The sequence below is a fragment of the Carcharhinus amblyrhynchos genome, unplaced genomic scaffold (assembly GCF_965287045.1).
Source record: "Carcharhinus amblyrhynchos unplaced genomic scaffold, sCarAmb.v2.hapA scaffold_833, whole genome shotgun sequence".
Lineage (NCBI taxonomy): Eukaryota > Metazoa > Chordata > Chondrichthyes > Carcharhiniformes > Carcharhinidae > Carcharhinus > Carcharhinus amblyrhynchos.
The window spans coordinates 37,797-63,283 of record NW_027650573.1 but is presented as its reverse complement, the minus strand read 5'-3'; the positions used below and the strand labels follow the sequence as shown (position 1 = coordinate 63,283).

General features: G+C 45.2%; 1 protein-coding gene across 1 annotated transcript in view; it reads right to left on the bottom strand.

The window, feature by feature from the left end:
* Window positions 1-1,662: 1,662 nt before the first annotated feature.
* LOC145340196 (cyclin-dependent kinase 12-like) overlaps window positions 1,663-25,487 on the bottom strand; it is a gene marked incomplete at its 5' end in the record, with an annotated part of 55,410 nt that continues 31,585 nt past the window's right edge. The window contains 5 exons of the mRNA XM_080184625.1: window positions 1,663-3,665; window positions 8,916-9,461; window positions 9,982-10,184; window positions 11,524-11,655; window positions 17,707-17,823. Of these exons, the coding sequence (XP_080040751.1) occupies window positions 2,911-3,665; window positions 8,916-9,461; window positions 9,982-10,184; window positions 11,524-11,655; window positions 17,707-17,823 (1,753 nt within the window). The remainder of the gene's footprint in view (window positions 3,666-8,915; window positions 9,462-9,981; window positions 10,185-11,523; window positions 11,656-17,706; window positions 17,824-25,487) is intronic.

Genomic DNA, 25,487 nt, shown 5'->3' with positions numbered 1-25,487 from the left:
CGTGTCCCCCCCCCACTTTCTCACCGTGTCCCCCCCCACTCTCTCACCGTGTCCCCCCCCCACTCTCTCACCGTGTCCCCCCCCCACTCTTCTCACCGTGTCCCCCCCCACTCTCTCACCGTGTCCCCCCCCCACTCTCACCGTGTCCCCCCCCCACTCTCTCACCGTGTCCCCCCCCACTCTCTCACCGTGTCCCCCCCCACTCTCTCACCGTGTCCCCCCCCCACTCTCTCACCGTGTCCCCCCCCCCACTCTCTCACCGTGTCCCCCCCACCTCACCGTGTCCCCCCCCCACTCTCTCACCGTGTCCCCCCCCACTCTCTCACCGTGTCCCCCCCCACTCTCTCACCGTGTCCCCCCCCCTCCCCTCTCTCTCACCGTGTCCCCCCCCCCACTCTCTCACCGTGTCCCCCCCCCCACTCTCTCACCGTGTCCCCCCCCCACTCTCTCACCGTGTCCCCCCCCCCACTCTCTCACCGTGTCCCCCCCCCCACTCTCTCACCGTGTCCCCCCCCACTCTCTCACCGTGTCCCCCCCCCCACTCTCTCACCGTGTCCCCCCCCCACTCTCTCGCCGTGTCCCCCCCCCACTCTCTCGCCGTGTCCCCCCCCCACTCTCTCGCCGTGTCCCCCCCCACTCTCTCGCCGTGTCCCCCCCCCACTCTCTCGCCGTGTCCCCCCCCCACTCTCTCGCCGTGTCCCCCCCCACTCTCTCGCCGTGTCCCCCCCCCCACTCTCTCGCCGCGTTCCCCCCCCCACTCTCTCGCCGCGTTCCCCCCCCCACTCTCTCACCGCGTCCCCCCCCCACTCTCTCACCGCGTCCCCCCCCCACTCTCTCACCGTGTCCCCCCCCCACTCTCTCACCGTGTCCCCCCCCCACTCTCTCACCGTGTGTCCCCCCCCCACTCTCTCACCGTGTCCCCCCCCCATGCAGCATGGTGTTGGCAGTAGTTGGCAATGGACTCTGATCTGAGCTGGTGGGGGGCAGAATGTTGAAGATTTTGATGAATGAACGAACCAAAGTTTTTGCTTTTCTTTCCCAGTCTCTGAGTGAAGCTGCTCTGGACGTGGGGCAGCGACACTCACCCAGTCACCACCTTCACCCAGTCCGACCCCACTACCTTTTCCCAGGATCTTCCTGTGCCAAAGATAACCAACACCAATTCCTGCATTCACTGGAAGCACAGACCATTTACTGACCCTCTCGCCCCTCTGGACGCTGACCCCCCCCTCCCTCGGACAGTGACCCCCCCCCCCCCCCCCCCTCCCTCAGACAGTGAACTTCCTTCCTCCCAGGACAGTGACCCCCCCCCCGTCCCCTCCCAGGACAGTGACCCCCCCCCATCCCCGTCCCCTCCCAGGACAGTGACCCCCCCGTCCCGGTCCCCTCCCAGGACAGTGACCCCCCCCCGTCCCCCATCCCCTCCCAGGACAGTGACCCCCCCCGTCCCCCGTCCCCGTCCCCTCCCAGGACAGTCTATGTGCTGTGGGTGGTTCTCGGGTTCTGGCAATGCCAGAGTTGCTGCTCGGTCAGTGCCGATGGAGGTTTAAGGATTGGAATGGGAGCTTGCAGAGTGTTGAGATGTTGCTGTGTGACAGGAGAAGCGCACACAGGCACTGCAACAGAAACAGGCAGCAGCTACATTTATTTTTTTTATTAAAGTAAAATTTACTAAAAGCTGAAAAAAAAAATTCAGTAACCTTATCCTCAGAACAATAATTTGTTACTATAGCAACTAAACCGTGTCTTGATGTGGCACCCACCCAGACAGATGATGGTAAAGTCAGGGCCACTGCACTGAAATGCCTCTTGGGGAGATATCTGCAGACCCCCGCACCCCCTCCCACCCCATCACTGCCACTGGGAATCGCAGTGACACTCTGTGCAGAAGCTCTCCAAAGGGAGGCGCTGGCGGGGGCCTTGGAAACCCATGCAATTCAAGTCACACAAGAGATGGTCCAATTCTAAACCACAGCTTGAAAGCATTAAGAGATTGGAAATGCAAGGCAATTCTTTTCACAACATTTAGTGGCAATTTAGCAGAATGTGAAATGGTGGAACATTAAAAAAAGTGAATAAACTGAGGAAAGCCATGAATCACTGAAGGGAAAGACGGAATCATTAGCCAGATCCACGAGGGGAAAGGGGACCGATCGGGAAGAACTGAGCGACACTGTAGAGAGGTGCTGCAATATTCGGCTCACTGATGGAACCCACTTGCAGGTAAAGGAATTCACACCTTCAGCCAGGTGAGAACATTGTTCAGGTTTAATTGCAGCTTTTCTGAGATGCTTGTAACTTAGAAAATAACACAAGATAAAGTGGCTTCCACTGAGGCTCAGGTACAGAGAAATGAGGAGGATATGGTCCAAGGTTTTGAAACTTTTATAATAAACAGATGATCCAAGCCAGTCTGCCAAGCAGATTCCAGTGTATTTCTCTGACAGCACAGGCTTGTTAATAACCTTTCCATTTTAGAGATTACTCTACATATTATACTTTGGGCTTTACCTCAAGCCCACTGCAATTCCACAGACTTCCCACAACCCGTATTGTTGCATCTTGACGTGCCAACACGGCTAGAGAATTGCTCCCTCATATCATTTCCTTTTGATATTGTCCCATAGTCTTCAAGGACTTCAATATTTGCAAATTGATTATATAGATCATGGGGAAATCTCCCCATCAGTGTAATTTTACAGTGAAAGATTCCTCACCCTATGATAAAGGGCCTCCAGTTCACACACTGCAGATGGCTGCCTGTAGGCCAAATAATCCCCATCTGGCCAGTCCCCGCCTTGTCAGGAATGGACCTAGGGGTGTGGATTTCTTCAACCCTGTCAAAGGTGATCACAGTTGCTTCTCTTCAAGGACATGATAGTAAAACAGCACTAAAGGTGAGTGCCAGGGTTAGTATGGTACACCCCTCCCTCTGCCACCTCTGCTTGGTATTCTGCCATGTGCCCTGTTATACCCTGAGCCCCGTGTTGGTGCATTCCAGCTTAGCCCAGTTATGGTGCTGCCAGGCAAAGCACTTCCCAGCATTGGGCTACTGTAGCTGTAGTTTGGTGGTTTAGCATCTGCAGACATGCTTGTGCTATTGCTACCTTCTGCACCAGTTACCAAAGATGGCAAAGTAACTCTGGTAAAATTAAAACGGTGATCCTGATCTGCTGTAAACTGCATGGCCCCCATGTCCTGGTATGTACTGGACTCTGCAAACTCACTCATTGAGCTGGACAATGTCCTGGATTGGGTCAGTTGTTGGGAGGTGCTAGCACACACGGCAGGTTTGCTGTCCAATAACGTGTGCCCTATTATCTCAGAGTCTCTCCTTTCACTCGTACTGACATTATTCCTGAAGCCATCTGTGCCATAGCTGTTAGCTAAGTGTGAACTGCCATACTCTGGCACTCTGCTAAGTCTGTCGTTGTCTTGTGATTCTTCTTTGTTCAGTAACTGCAACAAAGCTGCTTTCACTCCTGCGTTCGGATCCTTGGTAGAAGGGCTCAATCCCAGATTAATTCGACAGTCTGTATCGCCCAAGGTGGGTGGAGGGCCAGGGGGCTCTGGTGGTCGCTGGTCTGGAGGAAGAATTCGAGTTTGACTGAGTGCAGGTGGTGGCCCAGGAACTTTTATATCCAGTTTAGTGAGGGGAGCACCATCTAGACAAAAAAAAATACAAGGTACCAGTTACATCACTGCACCCACCTCACTCCATCCTTAAACCAATGCCCACCATTTAGATTTGAACCATGGACAATGACAAGCTGCTGTACTGCAGGAACATTCACAGCTGAGACAAAACCTTTCCTGACTTGTCCAATGTCAGAGCGAAGGGACATTGATAGATGCAATGGCACTGGAAATCAAATTCAGAGTCACGAAATATGAGGGCAAACATTTCTGTGAAAAACAAATACAGGTCAGGATTACTCCTGTTAGGGAGCACAGTGATTCGGGGATTACGATTCAGAGGGCATTAAAAGCAGCATCTCAAACGGATAAGGCCACAAAAAAAAGGAAACTGTTTTTATGGCAAGAACAAGAGCATCTAAAAGTTGAGATGTAATGGAGAATTCATATAAACTTAATTTTGGGGCTACGCAGTAGGAAGACGGTGGAGGCCAGAAACAGCAATCAGTATAAATTCAAGCAGCATTTGCTAAGTACAAGGAAATATAAATATGAAGAAATGGTTGAAAGGTTGGGACTGGTTTAATTAGAAAAAAGGAAATTAGGGTGTAATTTGATAGATATATTCCAAATGATAACAGGACGGGACAGAGTAGAGACAGGATGTTTCATTAATTCAGGTTATATAATGAGGGGATAGAGATATGAGTTAATGTAAGAGATTTAGGACAAAGAAACAACCTTTTTACACAGAGGATTGAGAAACTGGAACACATGCTGGAGTGACTGAAGGGACTATGTCAACAGTAGGTTAGATACTGAATGAATGGCGAGTGAGAGTGTATTGAAACAGAGTGGGGGTGTATGGGGTTTGGATTCTTTCTGTGAAGGGGAGCAGGTGAGAGGAACTTGCTGTTTCGACATGCAAGACTCAATACACTTATCCCCTTCGTTTAATCTGGTTCCTTGAGGCCCATTGGTAAATGTATTTTTCACTTTGAGATACGATAACTGTGCACAGCTCCACCCCCACCCACCTCAGCTGTTTTCCACTGAATTCTGGAGCATAGCTAAACTCATCTTGTTAAAATGCAAACCCCAGCCACAGCTTTCAAACTTTTAGGACATAAATCCTTTGATAAAGAGATATGACAAACATGTTAGAAAAGGCAGGAGGATATCTCAATATTTAGTGATGGAAACTATTCTAATGGGTTAATAAATGAGACCATTCATCAGTAAGTGAGGTCAGCCAGCAAACTCAGAATTAGAACCACAGAATCCCTACAGTGCAGAAAGAGGCCATTTGGCCCATTGAGTTTGCACTGATTCTCCAAACGAACATCCCTCCCAAGCGCCCCCCCCCACTATCCAATCCCCAAAGCCCCTCACATTTACCATGGCCAATCAACCTAACCTGCACATCTTTGGACTGTGGCTGGAAACCGAAGCACCCAGAGGAAACCCACGCAGGCTCAGGGAGAAAGTCTCCACACAGACAGCGACCCAAAGCCAGAACAAGCTCAGGTCTCAGAAGCTGTAAGGCAGCACTGCTAACCACTGTGTCACCATGCTGCCTGCAATTGTTATAGTACAGAAGGCTATTTGGCCTTGCATGTCTGTGCTGGCTCACTGAATGAGTATAATTCTCTCTAACAGAGAGCAATCTGTTTCCATTTGGGTCAACTGAGCCTGGTTCGACTACACTCTCAGACAGTGTATTCAAGGTTCTATCCACTCCTGTATGAAAAGGTTTTTCCTCGTGTCATCACTAGTTTTATTGCCAATTATCATAAATCTGTGCCCTACAGCGTTTTTTAATCAATCGTGGGACATGGGCACTGCTGGTTGGCCAGTATTTATTGTAAGTCTTGTAAGAACACCAGGTTAAAGTCCAACAGGTTTATTTGGTAGCAAACGGCACTAGTTTTTGGAGTGCTGCCCCTTCATCAGGTGAATGGGAGTTCTGTTCACAAACAGCACATATAAAGACACAAACTCAATTTACAAAATAATGGTTGGAATGTGAATCTTTACAGGTAATCAAGTTTCAAAGGTGCAGACAGTGTGAATGGGGAGAGCGCTGAGCACAGATTATAGAGACGTACATTGTCTCCAGACAGACAGTAAGTGAAATGTTGCAAGTTCAGGCAAGTCATGGGGGTTACAGGTAGTGTGACATGAAACCAAGATCCCAGTTGAGGCCATACGCATGTGTGTGGAACTCGGCTATCAATCTCTGCTCAGCAACTCACCAGGCAAGACTGTTCTCTTCCTGTTGGCGAACACTTAAACGGTCACAAGCATTCGGCCTCTGATCTTCGGGTAAATGTTCTCCGAGGCCGCAGCTGGAGTACTGTGTGCAGTTTTGGTCGCCGCACTTACGCAAGGATATTTTGGCCTTGGAGGGAGTGCAGAGGAGGTTTACTAGGCTGATACCGGAGTTGAGGGGATTGAGCTATGAGGAGAGGCTGAATAAACTAGGCTTGTACTCGTTGGAGTTTAGAAGAATGAGGGGAGGTCTCATTGAGACATATAAGATGATGAATGGGATGGATAGGATAGAGGTGGAGAGACTCTTCCCGCTCAGAAAGGACAGTAGGACTAGAGGGCACAGCCTCAAGATAAAGGGGGGGCGGTTTAGAACGGAGTTGAGGAGGAACTTCTTCACTCAAAGGGTGGTGAATCTCTGGAATTCTCTGCCCGTTGAAGTGATGGAGGCTACCTCACTAAATATTTTTAAGACGCGGGTTGATGGGTTTTTGGTAAGAGAGGGGATTAAGGGTTATGGGGAGAGGGCGGGAATGTGGAACTGATCCACTTCAGATCAGCCATGATCTTATTGAATGGCGGGGCAGGCTCGAAGGGCTAGATGGCCTACTCCTGCTCCTATTTCTTATGTTCTTATGAGGCGGCCTTCATGACACACAAGGCACAGTCACTGAGCAGAGACTGATAGCCAAGTTCCACACACAAGAACGGCCTCAACCAGGATTTTGGGTTCATGTCACACTATCTGTAACCCCCATGACTTGCCTGAGCTTGCAAAGTCTCACTTACTGTCCGTCTAGAGACAATATACATCTCTTTAACTTGTCCTTAACCCTCTCTCCACTCACACTGTCTGCAACTTTAAAACTTGATTACCTGTAAAGGTTCACATTCCAACCATTATTTTGTAAATTGAGATTGTGTCTTTTTATGCCCTGTTTGTGAATAAAGCTCCCACTCAACTGATGAAGGGGCAGCGCTCTGAAAGCTTGTGACTTTTACTATCAAATAAACCTGTTGGACTTTAACCTGGTGCTGTGAGACTTCTTACTGTGTTTACCCCAGTCCAACGCCGGCATCTCCACATCAGCATTTATTGCCCATCCCTGGCTGCCTTTGAGAAGGTGGTGGTGAGCTGCCTTCTTGAATTGTTGCAGTCCATGTGCTGTGGGTTGACCCATAACGGCGTTAAGAAGAGAATTCCTAGATTTTGACCCAGCGACTGCAAAGGAACAGCGATATATTCCAAATCAGGATGGTGAGTGGCTTGGAGGGGAACTTGCAGGTGATGGTATTCCCATTTATCTGCTGCCCTTGTCCTTCTAGATGGAAGCGGTTGTGGGTTTGGAAGGTGCTGTCTAAGGATCTTTGGTGAATTGCTGCAGTGCATCTTGTAGATAGTACACACTGCTGTAACTGAGCGTCAGTGGTGGAGGGAGTGGATGTGTTGCCAATCAAGTGCTGCTTTGTTCAGGATGGTGTCAAGCTGCTGGAGCTGCATCCATCCAGACAAGTGGAGGATATTCCGTCACATCCCTGACTTGTGTCTTGTAGATGGTGGACAGGCTCCGGGGAGTCAGCAGGTGAGTTACTCGTTGCACTACCAGCTTCTGACCTGCTCTTGTACTACTGTGTTAATGTGGTGAGTCCAACTGAGTTTTTTGTCAATGGTAACCCCAAGGATGTTAAGAATGGGGGAATTCAATGATGGTTACGCCATTAAATGTCAAGGGGCGATGGTTAGAGGTCTCTTATTGGTGATGGTCATTGCCTGGCATTTGTGTGGTGTGAACGTTACTTGTTACTTGTCAGCCCAAGTCACGATATTGTCCAGATCTTGTTGCATTTGAACATGGACTGTTTCAGTATCTGAGGAGTTGTGATTGATGCTGAACATTGTGTAATCATCAGCAAACATCCCCACTTCTGACATTATGATGGAGGGAAGATCATTGATGAAGATTGTTGGGCTGAGGACACTAACCTGAGGAATTCCTGCAGAGATGTCCTAGAGCTGAAATGACTGACTCTCCACAACCACAACCATCTTCCAATGTGCCAAATATGACTCAAATGATGCTTATTCAGCAAGCCAGCACAGGCATGCAAGGCCAAATGGCCTCCTGGCTGAAGATTGTTGCGAATGCTTCAGCCTTATCTTGTGCACTGATGTACTGGACTCCTCCATCATTGAGGATGGAGATATTTGTGGACCTCCTCCTCCTCCTGTGAGTTGTTTAGTTGTCCACCACCATTCACAACTGGATGCGGCAGGACTGCAGAGCTTAGATCTTATTCGGTTAGTTGTGATTTCGCTTAGCCCTGTCTATCACCTGCTATTTATCCAGTGTTATAGCTTCACCAGGTGACACCTCATTTTTAGGTATGCCTGGTGCTGCTCCCACCATGTCCTCCTGCACTCTCCATTTATGATTCTTCTACCAACAGGGACAGTTTCTCCTTATCTTGTCTGTCCAGAACCCTCTTAGTTTTGAAATCTCCTCTCAATCTTTTCTGTAAGGAAAACTGTCCTAATTTCTGCAATTCTGCCATATAAGTTTCTCTTTCCTGGGACGACTTCCGTGATTATTTTCTGCACTCTCTCTAATGCTTCCACATATTTCCTAAAGTGTGGCACCCTGAACTCTAGTCGGGACTAAACCAATGTTCCACATACATTTAACTGACTTCTTTGCCTCTTGCACTCTGTGTCCCATTAATAAAGCTTTGGAGCCTGCATGCTTTGTCAACTGCTCTCTCAACATGACATGACACCCTAAACACCTTGTGCATTTCTGAGATCCTTCCAGTCTCACACTTCCTTTAGAATTGTGCTCTTGATTTTATACATCGATCTGCTCTTCCAAAATGAATCACTTCACACTTTTCTGCAATAAACTGCATCTGCCACTCGTCCGCCCAACGGGAATTAACAGGGATAGCAACACAGTGCAGTTTATCGCGAAATAGCAGAAGAATGATATACACTTGTAGAGAGTGATAGTTACCTGTGGCGTCAGTAGTGGTAATGGCAGTCTGTAGCTGCTGTGGTCCATCACTCGCTTTGATGCCATTACTTTCTTCAGGCACTGTAGCAGGTTCCTGAGATTTAATCAGCTGACTCAGTAAAACGGTCAACAAGTTCTGTGTGTCGGTTTGGGTGTCAGCCGCCTGAGATATGGACTGAGATGGCTGGGTGTGTGGTGCCTGCGGCAAGGCAGCGAGGGCCTGTGGAAGAGGAGCTGATATTGGTGTTAGAGGTGTCGAAGCAGTTGGAAGTGGTGTTGCTGTTGGAGCAGGCTGGATGGATGGTATAGCGGGAGATGTACGTTGAGTCACTGTGAGAGGCTGAGCGTCCTGCTGCTGACTGGTAGCTTCAGCCAGAGCCACGAGTGATTGACTAAGGACATTCCACTGCTGTTGTGTCTCTGGGTTAGTACTGACATTCAACGCCTGTGCCAGCTGGGTGAGGCTGAGGTTGGTCTGTGTCTGTAGCAGGTTGAGCAGCACTGCTAACTCATTCTGGTTTAGCTGTTGTGCAGCGTCTCTGATGCCTACACAAAACAAAGTAAGCTTCAAAACTCTCATCAATCACTCTGACCACAGCTTACATTCTCCAGGCTACAATCACTTCATACATATTTAAAATAAGGTGCACTGTAATCAGCAAGGTGCAACAGACTTTATGCTTTATCCCATTTTAATTAGTAATTAATAAATGAGTTTAAATACCCTCAATGGGTCATGTGATCTCAATACATATTTTAGATGGCTTTTGAATTTTAACCTGTGTGTGTTATTTGGTAAAGGCAATGCGTGAGAGTACTCTTTGGTCGTTTTCTCAATGCTGTACTTTCTGTTTACCGAATGTTAAGCAAACACAGGGATGATGAACACTAACAGTTGCTGCATATAAAATGCTTTCCGACCAAAATTAGACTATGCGCGAAATCCACGTCAGCACAGCTACACAGAACCCCAACAGTGCAGAAGGAGGCCATTTGGCCCATCAAGTCTGCACTAACTCTCCAAAAGAGCATCTTACCGCAGTCACGCCCATCCAGACTGACTCACCGCCCACGTCTGTGGTGCTGCTGTGTGTTTTACTCTGTCCTGCTGGGCCAATCTGTGGTGTGCTGTTCCTACTGTCATCAGTGCTGATCACCGTGTCTTTACGAGTGGTCTTTTGCACAGGTGGATCTTCAATGATTCCTGCTTGCTTCTGACGTCGACGCTTTTTGCTCCAGAGTTCATGGCAATCCTGCCAGTGAGGAAGGCTGGAAAATAGTTTTTAAAGCACAGATTAAAATTTATGACAAAAGCAAAATGCTGCAGCTGCTGGAAATCTGAATTAGCAAGCTTGGTTTTTATTACACAGAAAACTCCAGAAGGCAGATTGCACATGGAATAAAAGTGACCGAAATTCAATCTGTCCAATTATTGAATCTACAGCACTCAAAATTACCAAGGGAGCAGGTTTTCTTTTAGTTTATAAACATAAATTGCTGTATATTATGCATATTTTAATGATTATATCTACTTATTTAACCATTTATGGACATGGGCATCACTGGCTGACCAGCATATATTGCCCATCCCTAACTGAGAGTCAACCACACTGCTGTGGCTCTAGGGTCACACGTAAGCCAGACGGGGTAAAGACAGCAGATTTCCTTCCCTGAAGGACATTAGTGAACCAGGTGGGTTTTTCCAACAAAGGTTTCATCGTCATCAGTAGATTCTGAATTCCAGTTTTTATTACATTAAAATTCCATCACCTGCCATGGTGGGATTCGAACCTGGGTCCCCCAGAACATTAGCTGAGTTTCTGCATTCACAGTCTAGCAATAATACCACTAAGCAATCGCCTTCCCTCTGAGAGTTACTTAATTGGTGCTTTGTTTTTGTTAATGATTGGCTGTGTTAAATTTTGAAATATTAAAATGGGGTTAGATTGGAAAATAGTTTAGGGAGGACGAAAATACTGGAATGCCAGAGAAATGAATGAGGTGAAACATTTTAACAAGGTGGTGAGAACAATGGTAAAACTTGAAAAAGGAGAAAGCAATGTAAAAGCCCGCTACCTCTGAAATAAGAAGTTAAGCTGAGTTACAGAGAGAGATTGAATAGGTTAGGACTTTATTCCCTGGAACATAGAAGAATGAGGGGAGATTTGATAGAGGTGTATAAGATTTTGATGGGTATAGATAGAGTGAATGCAAGCAGGCTTTTTCCACTGAGGCTAGGGGAGAAAAAAAACCAGAGGGCATGGGTTAAGGGTGAAAGGAGAAAAGTTTAAAGAGAATATTAGGGGGGATTCTTCACACAGAGAGTGGTGGGAGTGTGGAATGAGCTGCTGGATAAAGTGGTAAATGCTTAAATTTTAAAGTGGCAAATATTCTTAAATGTTAAAAGTGGTCACTTTTAACATTTAAGAAAAACTTGGACAGGTACACAGATGGATATGGTCCAAGTGCAGGGAAGTGGGACTCGGCAAAAAATGGTTCGGCGCAGACACAAAGAGCCAAAAGGCCTGTTTCTGAGCTGTAATTTTCTACGGTTTGCTACGGTTCTAAGTCTCAAAAATGCAGGAAAGCTGTAAATACTCATACTCACTCTGGAGGAGGCATCTTTGTCGGATCCACGTTTTTCAGGAAATCGCTCTGTAAGGTCTGCTCAGCAGTGCAGCGCTTACTGGGGTCAAGGGTCAGCATGTGATCAAGCAGATCCAGTGCAGGAAGAGGAATGCTGGAGAAATAGCAAATACCCACACAGTTACACTGAGAAACAGCGAGTGTGTAAATACCCACACAGTTACACTGAGAAACAGCGAGTGTGTAAATACCCACACAGTTACACTGAGAAACAGCGAGTGTGTAAATACCCACACAGTTACACTGAGAAACAGCGAGTGTGTAAATACCCACACAGTTACACTGAGAAACAGCGAGTGTGTAAATACCCACACAGTTACACTGAGAAACAGCGAGTGTGTAAATACCCACACAGTTACACTGAGAAACAGCGAGTGTGTAAATACCCACACAGTTACACTGAGAAACAGAGAGTGTGTAAATACCCACACAGTTACACTGTGAAACAGCGAGTGTGTAAATACCCACACAGTTACACTGAGAAACAGCGAGTGTGTAAATACCCACACAGTTACACTGAGAAACAGCGAGTGTGTAAATACCCACACAGTTACACTGAGAAACAGCGAGTGTGTAAATACCCACACAGTTACACTGAGAAACAGCGAGTGTGTAAATACCCACACAGTTACACTGAGAAACAGAGAGTGTGTAAATACCCACACAGTTACACTGAGAAACAGCGAGTGTGTAAATACCCACACAGTTACACTGAGAAACAGCGAGTGTGTAAATACCCACACAGTTACACTGAGAAACAGCGAGTGTGTAAATACCCACACTGTTACACTGAGAAACAGCGAGTGTGTAAATACCCACACAGTTACACTGAGAAACAGCGAGTGTGTAAATACCCACACAGTTACACTGAGAAACAGAGAGTGTGTAAATACCCACACTGTTACACTGAGAAACAGCGAGTGTGTAAATACCCACACAGTTACACTGAGAAACAGCGAGTGTGTAAATACCCACACAGTTACACTGAGAAACAGCGAGTGTGTAAATACCCACACAGTTACACTGAGAAACAGCGAGTGTGTAAATACCCACACTGTTACACTGAGAAACAGAGAGTGTGTAAATACCCACACTGTTACACTGAGAAACAGCGAGTGTGTAAATACCCACACTGTTACACTGAGAAACAGCGAGTGTGTAAATACCCACACTGTTACACTGAGAAACAGCGAGTGTGTAAATACCCACACAGTTACACTGAGAAACAGCGAGTGTGTAAATACCCACACAGTTACACTGAGAAACAGCGAGTGTGTAAATACCCACACAGTTACACTGAGAAACAGAGAGTGTGTAAATACCCACACAGTTACACTGAGAAACAGCGAGTGTGTAAATACCCACACAGTTACACTGAGAAACAGCGAGTGTGTAAATACCCACACAGTTACACTGAGAAACAGCGAGTGTGTAAATACCCACACAGTTACACTGAGAAACAGCGAGTGTGTAAATACCCACACAGTTACACTGAGAAACAGCGAGTGTGTAAATACCCACACAGTTACACTGAGAAACAGAGAGTGTGTAAATACCCACACTGTTACACTGAGAAACAGCGAGTGTGTAAATACCCACACTGTTACACTGAGAAACAGCGAGTGTGTAAATACCCACACAGTTACACTGAGAAACAGCGAGTGTGTAAATACCCACACAGTTACACTGAGAAACAGCGAGCGTGTAAATACCCACACTGTTACACTGAGAAACAGCGAGCGTGTAAATACCCACACAGTTACACTGAGAAACAGCGAGTGTGTAAATACCCACACAGTTACACTGAGAAACAGCGAGTGTGTAAATACCCACACAGTTACACTGAGAAACAGCGAGTGTGTAAATACCCACACAGTTACACTGAGAAACAGAGAGTGTGTAAATACCCACACTGTTACACTGAGAAACAGCGAGTGTGTAAATACCCACACTGTTACACTGAGAAACAGCGAGTGTGTAAATACCCAGACAGTTACACTGTGAAACAGCGAGTGTGTAAATACCCACACTGTTACACTGAGAAACAGCGAGTGTGTAAATACCCACACAGTTACACTGAGAAACAGCGAGTGTGTAAATACCCAGACAGTTACACTGTGAAACAGCGAGTGTGTAAATACCCACACTGTTACACTGAGAAACAGCGAGTGTGTAAATACCTACACAGTTACACTGAGAAACAGCGAGTGTGTAAATACCCACACAGTTACACTGAGAAACAGCGAGTGTGTAAATACCCACACAGTTACACTGAGAAACAGCGAGTGTGTAAATACCCACACAGTTACACTGAGAAACAGCGAGTGTGTAAATACCCACACAGTTACACTGAGAAACAGCGAGTGTGTAAATACCCACACAGTTACACTGAGAAACAGCGAGTGTGTAAATACCCACACTGTTACACTGAGAAACAGCGAGTGTGTAAATACCTACACAGTTACACTGAGAAACAGCAAGCGTGTAAATACCCACACAGTTACACTGAGAAACAGCGAGTGTGTAAATACCCACACTGTTACACTGAGAAACAGCGAGTGTGTAAATACCCACACAGTTACACTGAGAAACAGCGAGTGTGTAAATACCCACACTGTTACACTGAGAAACAGCGAGTGTGTAAATACCCACACTGTTACACTGAGAAACAGCGAGTGTGTAAATACCCACACAGTTACACTGAGAAACAGCGAGTGTGTAAATACCCACACAGTTACACTGAGAAACAGCGAGTGTGTAAATACCCACACAGTTACACTGAGAAACAGCGAGTGTGTAAATACCCACACAGTTACACTGAGAAACAGCGAGTGTGTAAATACCCACACTGTTACACTGAGAAACAGCGAGTGTGTAAATACCTACACAGTTACACTGAGAAACAGCAAGCGTGTAAATACCCACACAGTTACACTGAGAAACAGCGAGTGTGTAAATACCCACACTGTTACACTGAGAAACAGCGAGCGTGTAAATACCCACACAGTCACACTGAGAAACAGCGAGTGTGTAAATACCCACACAGTTACACTGAGAAACAGCGAGTGTGTAAATACCCACACTGTTACACTGAGAAACAGCGAGCGTGTAAATACCCACACAGTTACACTGAGAAACAGCAAGCGTGTAAATACCCACACAGTTACACTGAGAAACAGCGAGTGTGTAAATACCCACACAGTTACACTGAGAAACAGAGAGTGTGTAAATACCCACACTGTTACACTGAGAAACAGCGAGTGTGTAAATACCCACACAGTTACACTGAGAAACAGCGAGTGTGTAAATACCCACACAGTTACACTGAGAAACAGAGAGTGTGTAAATACCCACACTGTTACACTGAGAAACAGCGAGTGTGTAAATACCCACACTGTTACACTGAGAAACAGAGAGTGTGTAAATACCCACACAGTTACACTGAGAAACAGCGAGTGTGTAAATACCCACACAGTTACACTGAGAAACAGCAAGCGTGTAAATACCCACACAGTTACACTGAGAAACAGAGAGTGTGTAAATACCCACACAGTTACACTGAGAAACAGCAAGCGTGTAAATACCCACACTGTTACACTGAGAAACAGCGAGTGTGTAAATACCCACACTGTTACACTGAGAAACAGAGAGTGTGTAAATACCCACACAGTTACACTGAGAAACAGCGAGTGTGTAAATACCCACACAGTTACACTGAGAAACAGAGAGTGTGTAAATACCCACACTGTTACACTGAGAAACAGAGAGTGTGTAAATACCCACACAGTCACACTGAGAAACAGCGAGTGTGTAAATACCCACACTGTTACACTGAGAAACAGCGAGTGTGTAAATACCCACACTGTTACACTGAGAAACAGAGAGTGTGCAAATACCCACACTGTTACACTGAGAAACAGAGAGCGTGTAAATACCCACACTGTTACACTGAGAAACAGAGAGCGTGTAAATACCCACACTGTTACACTGAGAAACAGAGAGCGTGTAAATACCCACACTGTTACACTGAGAAACAGAGAGCGTGTAAATACCCACACTGTTACACTGAGAAACAGAGAGCGTGTAAATACCCACACTGTTACACTGAGAAACAGCGAGTGTGTAAATACCCACACTGTTACACTGAGAAACAGCGAGTGTGTAAATACCCACACTGTTACACTGAGAAACAGAGAGTGTGCAAATACCCACACTGTTACACTGAGAAACAGAGAGCGTGTAAATACCCACACTGTTACACTGAGAAACAGAGAGCGTGTAAATACCCACACTGTTACACTGAGAAACAGAGAGCGTGTAAATACCCACACTGTTACACTGAGAAACAGAGAGCGTGTAAATACCCACACTGTTACACTGAGAAACAGAGAGCGTGTAAATACCCACACTGTTACACTGAGAAACAGCGAGTGTGTAAATACCCACACTGTTACACTGAGAAACAGCGAGTGTGTAAATACCCACACTGTTACACTGAGAAACAGAGAGTGTGCAAATACCCACACTGTTACACTGAGAAACAGAGAGCGTGTAAATACCCACACTGTTACACTGAGAAACAGAGAGCGTGTAAATACCCACACTGTTACACTGAGAAACAGAGAGCGTGTAAATACCCACACTGTTACACTGAGAAACAGAGAGCGTGTAAATACCCACACTGTTACACTGAGAAACAGAGAGCGTGTAAATACCCACACTGTTACACTGAGAAACAGCAAGTGTGCAAATACCCACACTGTTATTCTGAGAAACAGAGAGTGTGCAAATACCCACACTGTTACACTGAGAAACAGAGAGCGTGTAAATACCCACACTGTTACACTGAGAAACAGAGAGCGTGTAAATACCCACACTGTTACACTGAGAAACAGAGAGCGTGTAAATACCCACACTGTTACACTGAGAAACAGCAAGTGTGCAAATACCCACACTGTTATTCTGAGAAACAGAGAGTGTGCAAATACCCACACTGTTACACTGAGAAACAGAGAGCGTGTAAATACCCACACTGTTACACTGAGAAACAGAGAGCGTGTAAATACCCACACTGTTACACTGAGAAACAGCAAGTGTGCAAATACCCACACCGTTATTCTGAGAAACAGCGAGTGTGCAAACATCCACACTGTTACACTCAGAAACAGTGTGTGTGTAAGTAGCCTCACTGTTACAGTGAGAAACAGCAATGTGTAAATACCCACACTGCTATTCTGAGAATCAGCAAGTGTGCAAATGTCCAGTGTTACACTGAGAAACAGTGAGTGTTTAAATATCCACAATGTTACACTGAGAAACAACAAGTGTGTAAATATCCACATTACTACACTGAGAAGCAGGGACTGTGACAATATCCCCACTACTACACTGAAGAACAGCAAGTGTGCAAATATCCACATTGTTACACTGAGAAACAGTGCGTGTGCAAATGTCCACCCTATTACTCTGAGAAACAGTAAGTGTGCAAATACCCACACTGTTACACTAAAAAACAGTAAGCGTGTTCAACGCTAAAACCCAGGAACACTGGGTCCATATCAACATCTCAGGAGAACATAACATCAAAACCCAAAGTTATAAGAGAGGCAGAGAAAAGCATTAAAAACATCCACTTCATGCTGTGAGTTGTCAGCTGCCTGCGTGCTACCTGCTGCAGGTAATAAACCATATTAAACAGCTGCTGCAAACCCCAAGCATTAGTATCCAAAGTGCTCAATGTTAGTGAATACTCCAGGCCACTGGACAGTTCAGTTACATCCAGTGGACATTCTGGTCAAGGTCAGTTTGGTCATGGTCACTGGGCACTCTACTCAGGAAAAATGAAGCAACAATCTGAATTTAAAAATTACCCTTCTCACTGTACAGTAAAGATGCTTAAATTTATTCTGTGTGTATTCTGGTGACTAGTTCTAATTATTGCAGAATCATCCTTGAAGCTCATGGCTCTGTTTGATCAGGGTGATATCACAGCAGTTTCATTAGCCCAACTTTCTATCATTGTTGGGACAGGTACAACATGGCGTTAGTTACAGAGGGAAGCTCCCTCTGCACTGTCCTGTCACACACTCAACAGCATCAATAGCACTGAACTCCTGCTGTTGTACTGATTGTTATTGAAGCTTACAATGCAAACTCTTCACGAAGGCGTCTCCGATATTGCTTCTTCGGTTTCATCGTGTGAAAATACGGCAGTTTAATGACATCAGGCCAAGCAGCAGGACAAGGGCTGCCACATAATCGACTGAGAAAACAAAAGCACACAACAAAATGATCATTTGCAATTGGAAAATTCTCTGCCAACTTTTGCAAATCTTCCATTATTTCAAGCAGGAGACCATTCGGCCCATCGGCCCTGCTCCACCATTCATTTTGATCATGGCTGATCACCAAATTCAATATCCTGATCCCACCTTCCTCCCATATCGCTCGATCCCTTTAGCCCCAAGAGCTATGTCAACATTTTGGCCTCAACTACATCCTGTGGGAGTGAATTCCACACATACACCACCCTCTGGATGAAGAAATTTCTCCTCATCTCAGTTCTAATTTACCCCTTATCCTCAAACTATGACCCTTAGTTCTGGACTCCTCCATCATTGGGAACACTCTTTCTGAATTTACCCTGTCTAACCCTGTTAGAGTTTTATAAGTTCCTATGAAATCCCCTCTCACTCTCTGAACTCCAGTGAGTATAATCCTAACCAGCTTCATCTCTCCACATGACTGACCCGCCATCCCAGGGATACGCCTGGTAAACCTTCGCTGTATTCCCCCAATAACAAGGACATCCTTCCTCAGATAAGGACACCAAAACTGCACACAATACTCCAGGGTGTGAGCTCACCAACACCCTATACAATTGCAGTAAAACATCCCTATTCCTTTATTCAAATCTTCTCGTGATGAAGGCTAGCATACCATTTACCTTTTTCACTGACTGCTGTACCTGCACACTTACTTTCAGCGACTGGTGCACGAGGACACCAAGGTGTTGCTGAGTATCCACCTCTCTCAATTTACACCCTTTTAACTAATAATCTGCCTTCAGTCACACCACTGGTGTTTTCCACTAACAAGACGCTGCCATCAAGCCAAAAAGACATTCTGCCTACCACCCAAAGAGTACTATGGTAAACAAATTTCACTGGGATTCCTGATATGCGCTAGCTGTCATGTTAAACAGCACATCCCTTCGGCTGTTTGCAATAGGCAGAGGTGGTACTCAACCAGTCTATGCAAGAAAAACTCAGATGACAATGTTAAACGTTAGATGCGATTTTCAATTGGCCAGTACTTGCTGAACAATCCTGTGTGCTAAGAACTACACCAACAACCAAAATTGAGATTACAGTGCCCACAACACCTGCTAGAAACAACATATTTTTTGTAAATGGGCACTCCTCCTCTGCAGACAATGTCCAGGTATTGCTCCTTTTTTGAACTGAACAAAAACCTGAAGGGCTATAGTTTGCTGGTGCAATCTCCATGGCAATGCCTCAACCAACCTGAGTCGTCTTGTTAACCTATGATGATTGTGTGCTATTGCTATAGATTTGTTTTATATTAAAGGGATTACTTTAAAAATTCAGTTTTTTCTCAACTGTTTACAATCTATATAAATGATCTGAGAACAGGGACAGAGTGTAACAACAAAATTTGCAGATGACCCTAAAGTAGATGGGAAAGCAGTTGTGATGAGGGTATAAAGAGTATACAGATTGATATTGATAGGCTAGGAGAATGGGCCAGAATCTGGCAGATGGAGTTTAATGTGGATAAGTATGAGATTATCCACTTTGATTGTGAAAATAAAAGAGGAAATTATTATTGAAATAATATATTCAAAGTGCATCTGTGCAGAGGGATCTGGGTGTCCTTATGCATGAATCACAGAAAGTGGGTATGCAGGTGCAGCGTATAATAAGAAAGGCAAATAGAATCTTGGCATTTGTTGCAAAAGGACTAGATTTTAAAAGGAAAGAAATGTTTCACAATTGTATAAAGTGTTGGTGAGACCACACCTGGAACATCATGTCCAGTTTTGATCTCCTTACTTGAGGAAGGATATGATGGCATTGGAGGAAGTTCAGAAGATGTTTACCAGATTGATTTCAGGGCTGTCGTACGAGGAGTGGTTGAATAGCTGGGTTTTATACTCAGTGGAGTTCAGGAGAATGAGGGGGATCTGACCGAGGTATATAAAATGCTAAAGGGGATTGAAAAGGCGGAAGTTGATCACATGTTCCCTTGTGAGGCAGACCAGAACAAGAGGTCATAGACATAAACTGAGAAGAGGTAGCTTCAAAACTGAGATGAGGAGAAACTACTTCTTTTCAAGGGCTGTGAATCTGTGGAACTCACTGACCCAGGGTGCAGTGGAGACAGACTCAATCAAAAGATTTAAAAGAGACATAGATATGTTCCTGATGAGAAGCTGGATAAAGGGCTATGGGAAGGAAAATGGAATTGAGATCAGGATAAGATCAGCCATGATAATTTTAAACAGCGGAGCGTGCTCGTAAGGCTGAATTGCGTACTCCTGCTCCTAATTCCTTTGTCCTATAAGGTAGATATGGGTGAACTTGCAGATACTTGGATTTCCAAACAACACAGGATAAAATGCAACACAAAAGGTCAATGCAGAAGATTATGACTCGTAGTTAGGATGAATAGATTAGCGTGGATAGAGGATTGGTTAATGGTAGCAGAGTAGAGATAAACTTGGCATATTGAAGTTGGCAGGCTGTGACTCGTGGAGTGCTTTAAGGATCGGAGCTGCAGCCTCAGCTATCTGAAATCTATATTAACAACTTAACTCTGACAAGACCAAGGGTAATGTATGTGTGTTTGCTGATGATGGAGTATAGCTGGTTGGGTAGAATCACTGTGAGATTGCTAGGTAAGGGAGTTCAGTGAGGAGGGGAGAGGGTGCCTTTTTCTTTCTTGAACTTTCTCAGTCACCAGGAGACCAAGAGTTGAAACCTGTGTGAGAGGACTGAGTTTAAAACTACCCAAGACCAATATCACAAGAGAAGCTTCATTGGTTCATGAGATAGTGAGGGAGTGTCTTTTAAGTAGCTGAAAATTAGAAAAACACAATTTTTAAAAGAATTAGTTCAATTTAAGTAAGAGGCATGAGCAATGGGGAGGCGATGGCTGGTGATATTATTGCTAGACTATTAATCCAGAAACTCAACCAATGCTCTGGGAACCCGGATTCAAATCCTGCCTGGCAGGTGGCAGATTTTGAATTCAATTAAAAAAAAAATTGGAATTAAATGCCTACTGACGACCACGAACCATTGTCAATTGTCAGAAAATCCCACCTGGTTCACTAATGTCCTTTAGGGAACAAAATCTGCCATCCTTACCCAGTCTGGCCTACATGCGACTCCAGAGCCACGGCTATGTGGTTGACTCTCAATTGTTTTCAGGCACCCAGGGATGGGCAATAAATGCTGGCCAGCCAGCAGTGTTCATGTTCCACAACTGAAAAAAATATAGAAATACTATGGCACCCAGAGCAGCTCAAAGGCTAGGAATCCTGAGGCTTTTAACTCACCTTCTAACTCCCCAAAGCCTGTCCAGCATCTACAAGGCACAGTCAGGAGAGTAAGAGAATACTTTCCACTTGCCTGGATGAGTGCCGCCCCAACAACACTCTCAAAAAGCTCAACACCATTAAGGACAAAGCAGCCTGCATTCAATCCCTTCACCTCTGACGAATAATGCCAGGCGTGTGTGCCATCTACAAGATGCACTGTAGAAACCCACCAACACTGCTGAGGCACCATCTTCCAAATCCACAAATGGCAAGAGCAGCAGATACCTGGAAACACCACCACCTGGAGGTTCCCCACCAAGCCACTCATCCTGACCTGGAAATATATCGCTGTTCCTTCACTGTCACTGGGCCAAAATCCTGGAACTACCTCCCTAACAACACTGTGGGTGTGCCTACACCTCAGGGACTTCAACAGTTCAAGAAATATGTTCACCATCATGTTATGAAGAGCAACTAAGGACTGGCAATAAATGCTGGCCATGCTAGCGATGCTCACATACCATAAATGAATAAAACAAACACTTTCAGTTTACTTGGTTTCCTTATGCTATTTTATTTTAACTGGCCTTGACTTAACTTTCCTTTTTTTTGTTATTCATTTGTGGGACATGGGCATCACTGGCTGGCCAGCATTTATTGCCCATGCCTAGTTGCCCACGGGTAGTTGAGAGTCAATCACATTGCTGTGGCACTGGAGTCCATGTAGGCCAGACCGGGTAAGGACGGCAGATTCCCTTCCCTAAAGGACATAGTGAACCAGATGGGTTTTTCTGACAATTGACAATGGTTTCATGGCCATCAGTAGATTCAGTGAATGGATAGGCCAATAGTTTCTGATCAATGGTAATCTCCAGGATGCTGATAGTGGGAGATTCAGTGATGATAACACCATTGAATATCAAGAGGCGATGGTTAGATCCTCTCTTGTTGGAGATGATCATTGCCTGGCATTTGTGTGGCACAAATGTTACTTTCCACTTGTCAGCCTAAGTGGATATTATCCAGGTCTTGTTGCATTTGGACAGGGACTGCTTCAGTATCTGAGGAGTTGCAAATGATACTGAAACATTTTGCAATCAGCAGCAAACAGTCCCACTTCTAATCTTATGACGGAGGGAAGGTCATTGATGAAGCAGCTGAAGATGGTTGTGTCGACGACCCTGAGGGACTCCTGCAGTGATGTCCTGCAGCTGAGATGATTGACCTCCAACCACCATAACCATCTTCCTCTGTGCTCTGTCCAACCGGCAGAGAGTTTCTCCTCTGATTCACATTGACTCCAGTCTTGCTAGGGCTCTTTGATGGACCCACAGTCAAATGCTGCCGTGACGTCAAGGGCAGTCACTCTCAGGGTAAAAAGTCCATTCGTGGGCCGTGTTATAACAATGACTTAGGCAGGAAAGGTGATGAGATTCCAAAAGCAGATTTTAGTGAGCTAAGCAGGAGAATGAAAAGCAGGGCCTTTAAAGCAGCACTCTCAGGGTTACTCCCAATCTGAGGTGCATGAGTATAAAAATAGGAGAATTCAGCAAATAAACTCATGGCTGGAAGCCTGGTATAGGAGAGAGGCATCAGATTTCTGAGTTACTGGGATAGACCAGTTCTGGGGAAGCTGGGACCTGTGCCAGCCTGACAGTCTACACCTGAACAGGACTGGATGAATATCCTTGGAGGGGGATTTGCGAGTGCCATTGTTGAGGGGTGGGGTTAAATTGGATAGTCAGAAGGATGGAACCCTGAAGGCAAATTCAGAGCAGGGAACAGGAAATGGAGAATTAGTGAGTGACTCTGAAATTCAGAAGCAGCACAGGTTACATAGATTTCAGCACAGGAATTTGGCTGTGTTAAAGGGTATATATGTCAATGCAAGGAGCATAGTATATAAAGCTAATGAGCTGAGGACACAGATAGATACATGGTGGTGTGATATCATCGCTATAACAGAAACCTAGCTTAAAGAGGGGAAAATTAAAGCTCAACGCCCCTGGATATAGAATTTTCACACAGGGCAGGGAGGGGGGTAAATAAGTTGTGGGTAATTATTGGTAAAAGAATCAATTGCAACTGTGATATGGGATAATATACTAAATGAAGCATCAAATGAGGCCTTATGTGTTGAGCTCAGAAATAGAAAAGGGGCAGCCACATTGCTAAGAGTGTACTATAGGTCCCCAAATAGTGAAAGGGAGCTAGAAGCAAAAATACATTGGCAAATTACTGAGTGCAAAAACAATTCGGCAATACTAGCCAGAGACTTCAACTACCCTGATATCAATTAGTGTGAGGGGACAAAATTCTTGAACTGCATTCAGGAGAACATCTTTAGCCAGCAAGTAATAAACCCAACAGTAGGGGACACAATTCTAGATTTAGTCTTAGGAAATGAAGCTGGATGAAGTAGCAGATAGATGCAGGGAAATGTTTTCCACTGGTGGATGAAGCTTGAACTAGGGGGCAGAGCCTCAAAATAAGGGGGAGCAGGTTTAGGACTGAGTTGAGGAGGAACATCGTCCCCTAAGGATTGTCAATCTGTAGAATTCCCTGCCCAGTAAAGCACTGAATGTTTTTACGGCAAGGATAGGTAAATTTTTGAACAGTAAAGGAATTAAGGGTTATGGTGAGCGGGCGGGTAAGTGGAGCTGAGTCCACGAGAATGTCAGCCATGATCTTATTGAATGGCAGAGCAGGCTTGAGGGACCAGATGGCCTAATCCTGCTCCTAGTTCTTATGTTAACCTGCATATTTATTGTGCCTCATCCACCTACTGACACATCTTGGGACACTAAGGGGCAATTAAACAAGTCTAATGCACCTAACTTGCACATTTTTGGACTGTGGGAGGAAAGCAGAGCACCCAGAGGAAACCCACTGAGAGAACATGCAAACTTCACAGACAGCCATCCAAGGCCAGCTCGAACCCGGCTCCCTAGCACTTTGAGGCAGCAGTGCTAACCACTGTGCCACTCTGCCACCCATGAATAGAACGGAAAGCAGTTTCAGGTAGTGTTTCCCCGGATCAGTATTGGGCCCTTGATGTTTGTTGTGTATATTAATGATTTAGTCTTAAATGTGGGAGGCATGATTGGGAAATTTGCAGACAACACAAAAAATGGCCATGTAGTTGATAGTGAAGATGATAGTTGTCAACTCCAAAATGACAGCCATGGTTTGAGTGAACAGAGAAAGAACAAATGGAATTCAATCTGGAAAAGTGTGAGATAATACATTTGGGAAGGGCAAAAAAGCGTGGAAAAACTGAATAAGTTGGAGGATATTGAGAGGGGTCAAGACGTAAAGACTTTAGTGCTTTTCTACAGGTTCTTGAAGGTGGCAAGACAGGTGAATAAGCCTGTAGAGAAAGCAAATGGAATGCTTTCCATTAATGGGTGAGATATTGAATTCAAAGGCAGAATGTATTGATGGAAATGTATAAAATGCTGGTTAGGCCACAGCTGGAAGTTTGTGTAGTTCTGGTCACATCTAATGAAGTTCATAACTACGGTGCAGAGAGTGCAGAGGAGATTTACTAGCACGTTGCCAAGGCTTGAAAGCTGAAGAGAGGAAAGACTAGGCAGGCCAGGGTTATTTTTCCTTAGAACTGAGGAGGCTGAGGGGTGACCTAATTGAGGTGTACAAAATTATGAGTGGCCTAAACAGGGTAGACAGGAAAGAATTGTTTCTCCTCACTGAGGGGTCAATTACCAGGGGGCATAGATTTAAGGTGATTGGTAGAAGTGGCATGAGGAAAAATGTTTTCACCTAGAAGGAGTGGGTGTCTGGAATTCACAACTTGAATTAGTTGTTGAGATTGAAACACACAACTCACTTAAAAGGTCCTTGGATCTGTATTTTAAGTGCTGCAAGCTGAAGGCCATGGACCAGGGGTTGGAAAATGGATTAAAATGGGTGACTAGTTTACTTGTTTCTCTCTTTTGGCCGGTGCAGACACTGGGTTGAACGGCCTCTTTCAACATCCTAATGTGGTTTTCAATGTAAAGCTAGCTGGGAGTGAAAACTGTTCAGAGGATCACAAAGAAGCTACAAAGAAATATGGAGAGGTAAAGTGAGCGGCAGCTGGAGTGTAATGTGGGGAGGTTTGAGGTTATTCACTTTGGTAGAATAGGCAAACAGAATATTTTTAAAAGATGCAAAATTTTAAACAATAAATATTGATGTTCAAAGGGACCTGGGTGCCCTCATACAACAGGGAAGCTAACATGCAGATACAATGAGCAATTAGGAAGTCAAATGGCATATTGGGATTTTATTACAAGGGGATTATAATAAAATAAGGAAGACTTGATTGAATTGGACTGGATTTTGGGGTGAGACTGTGCACA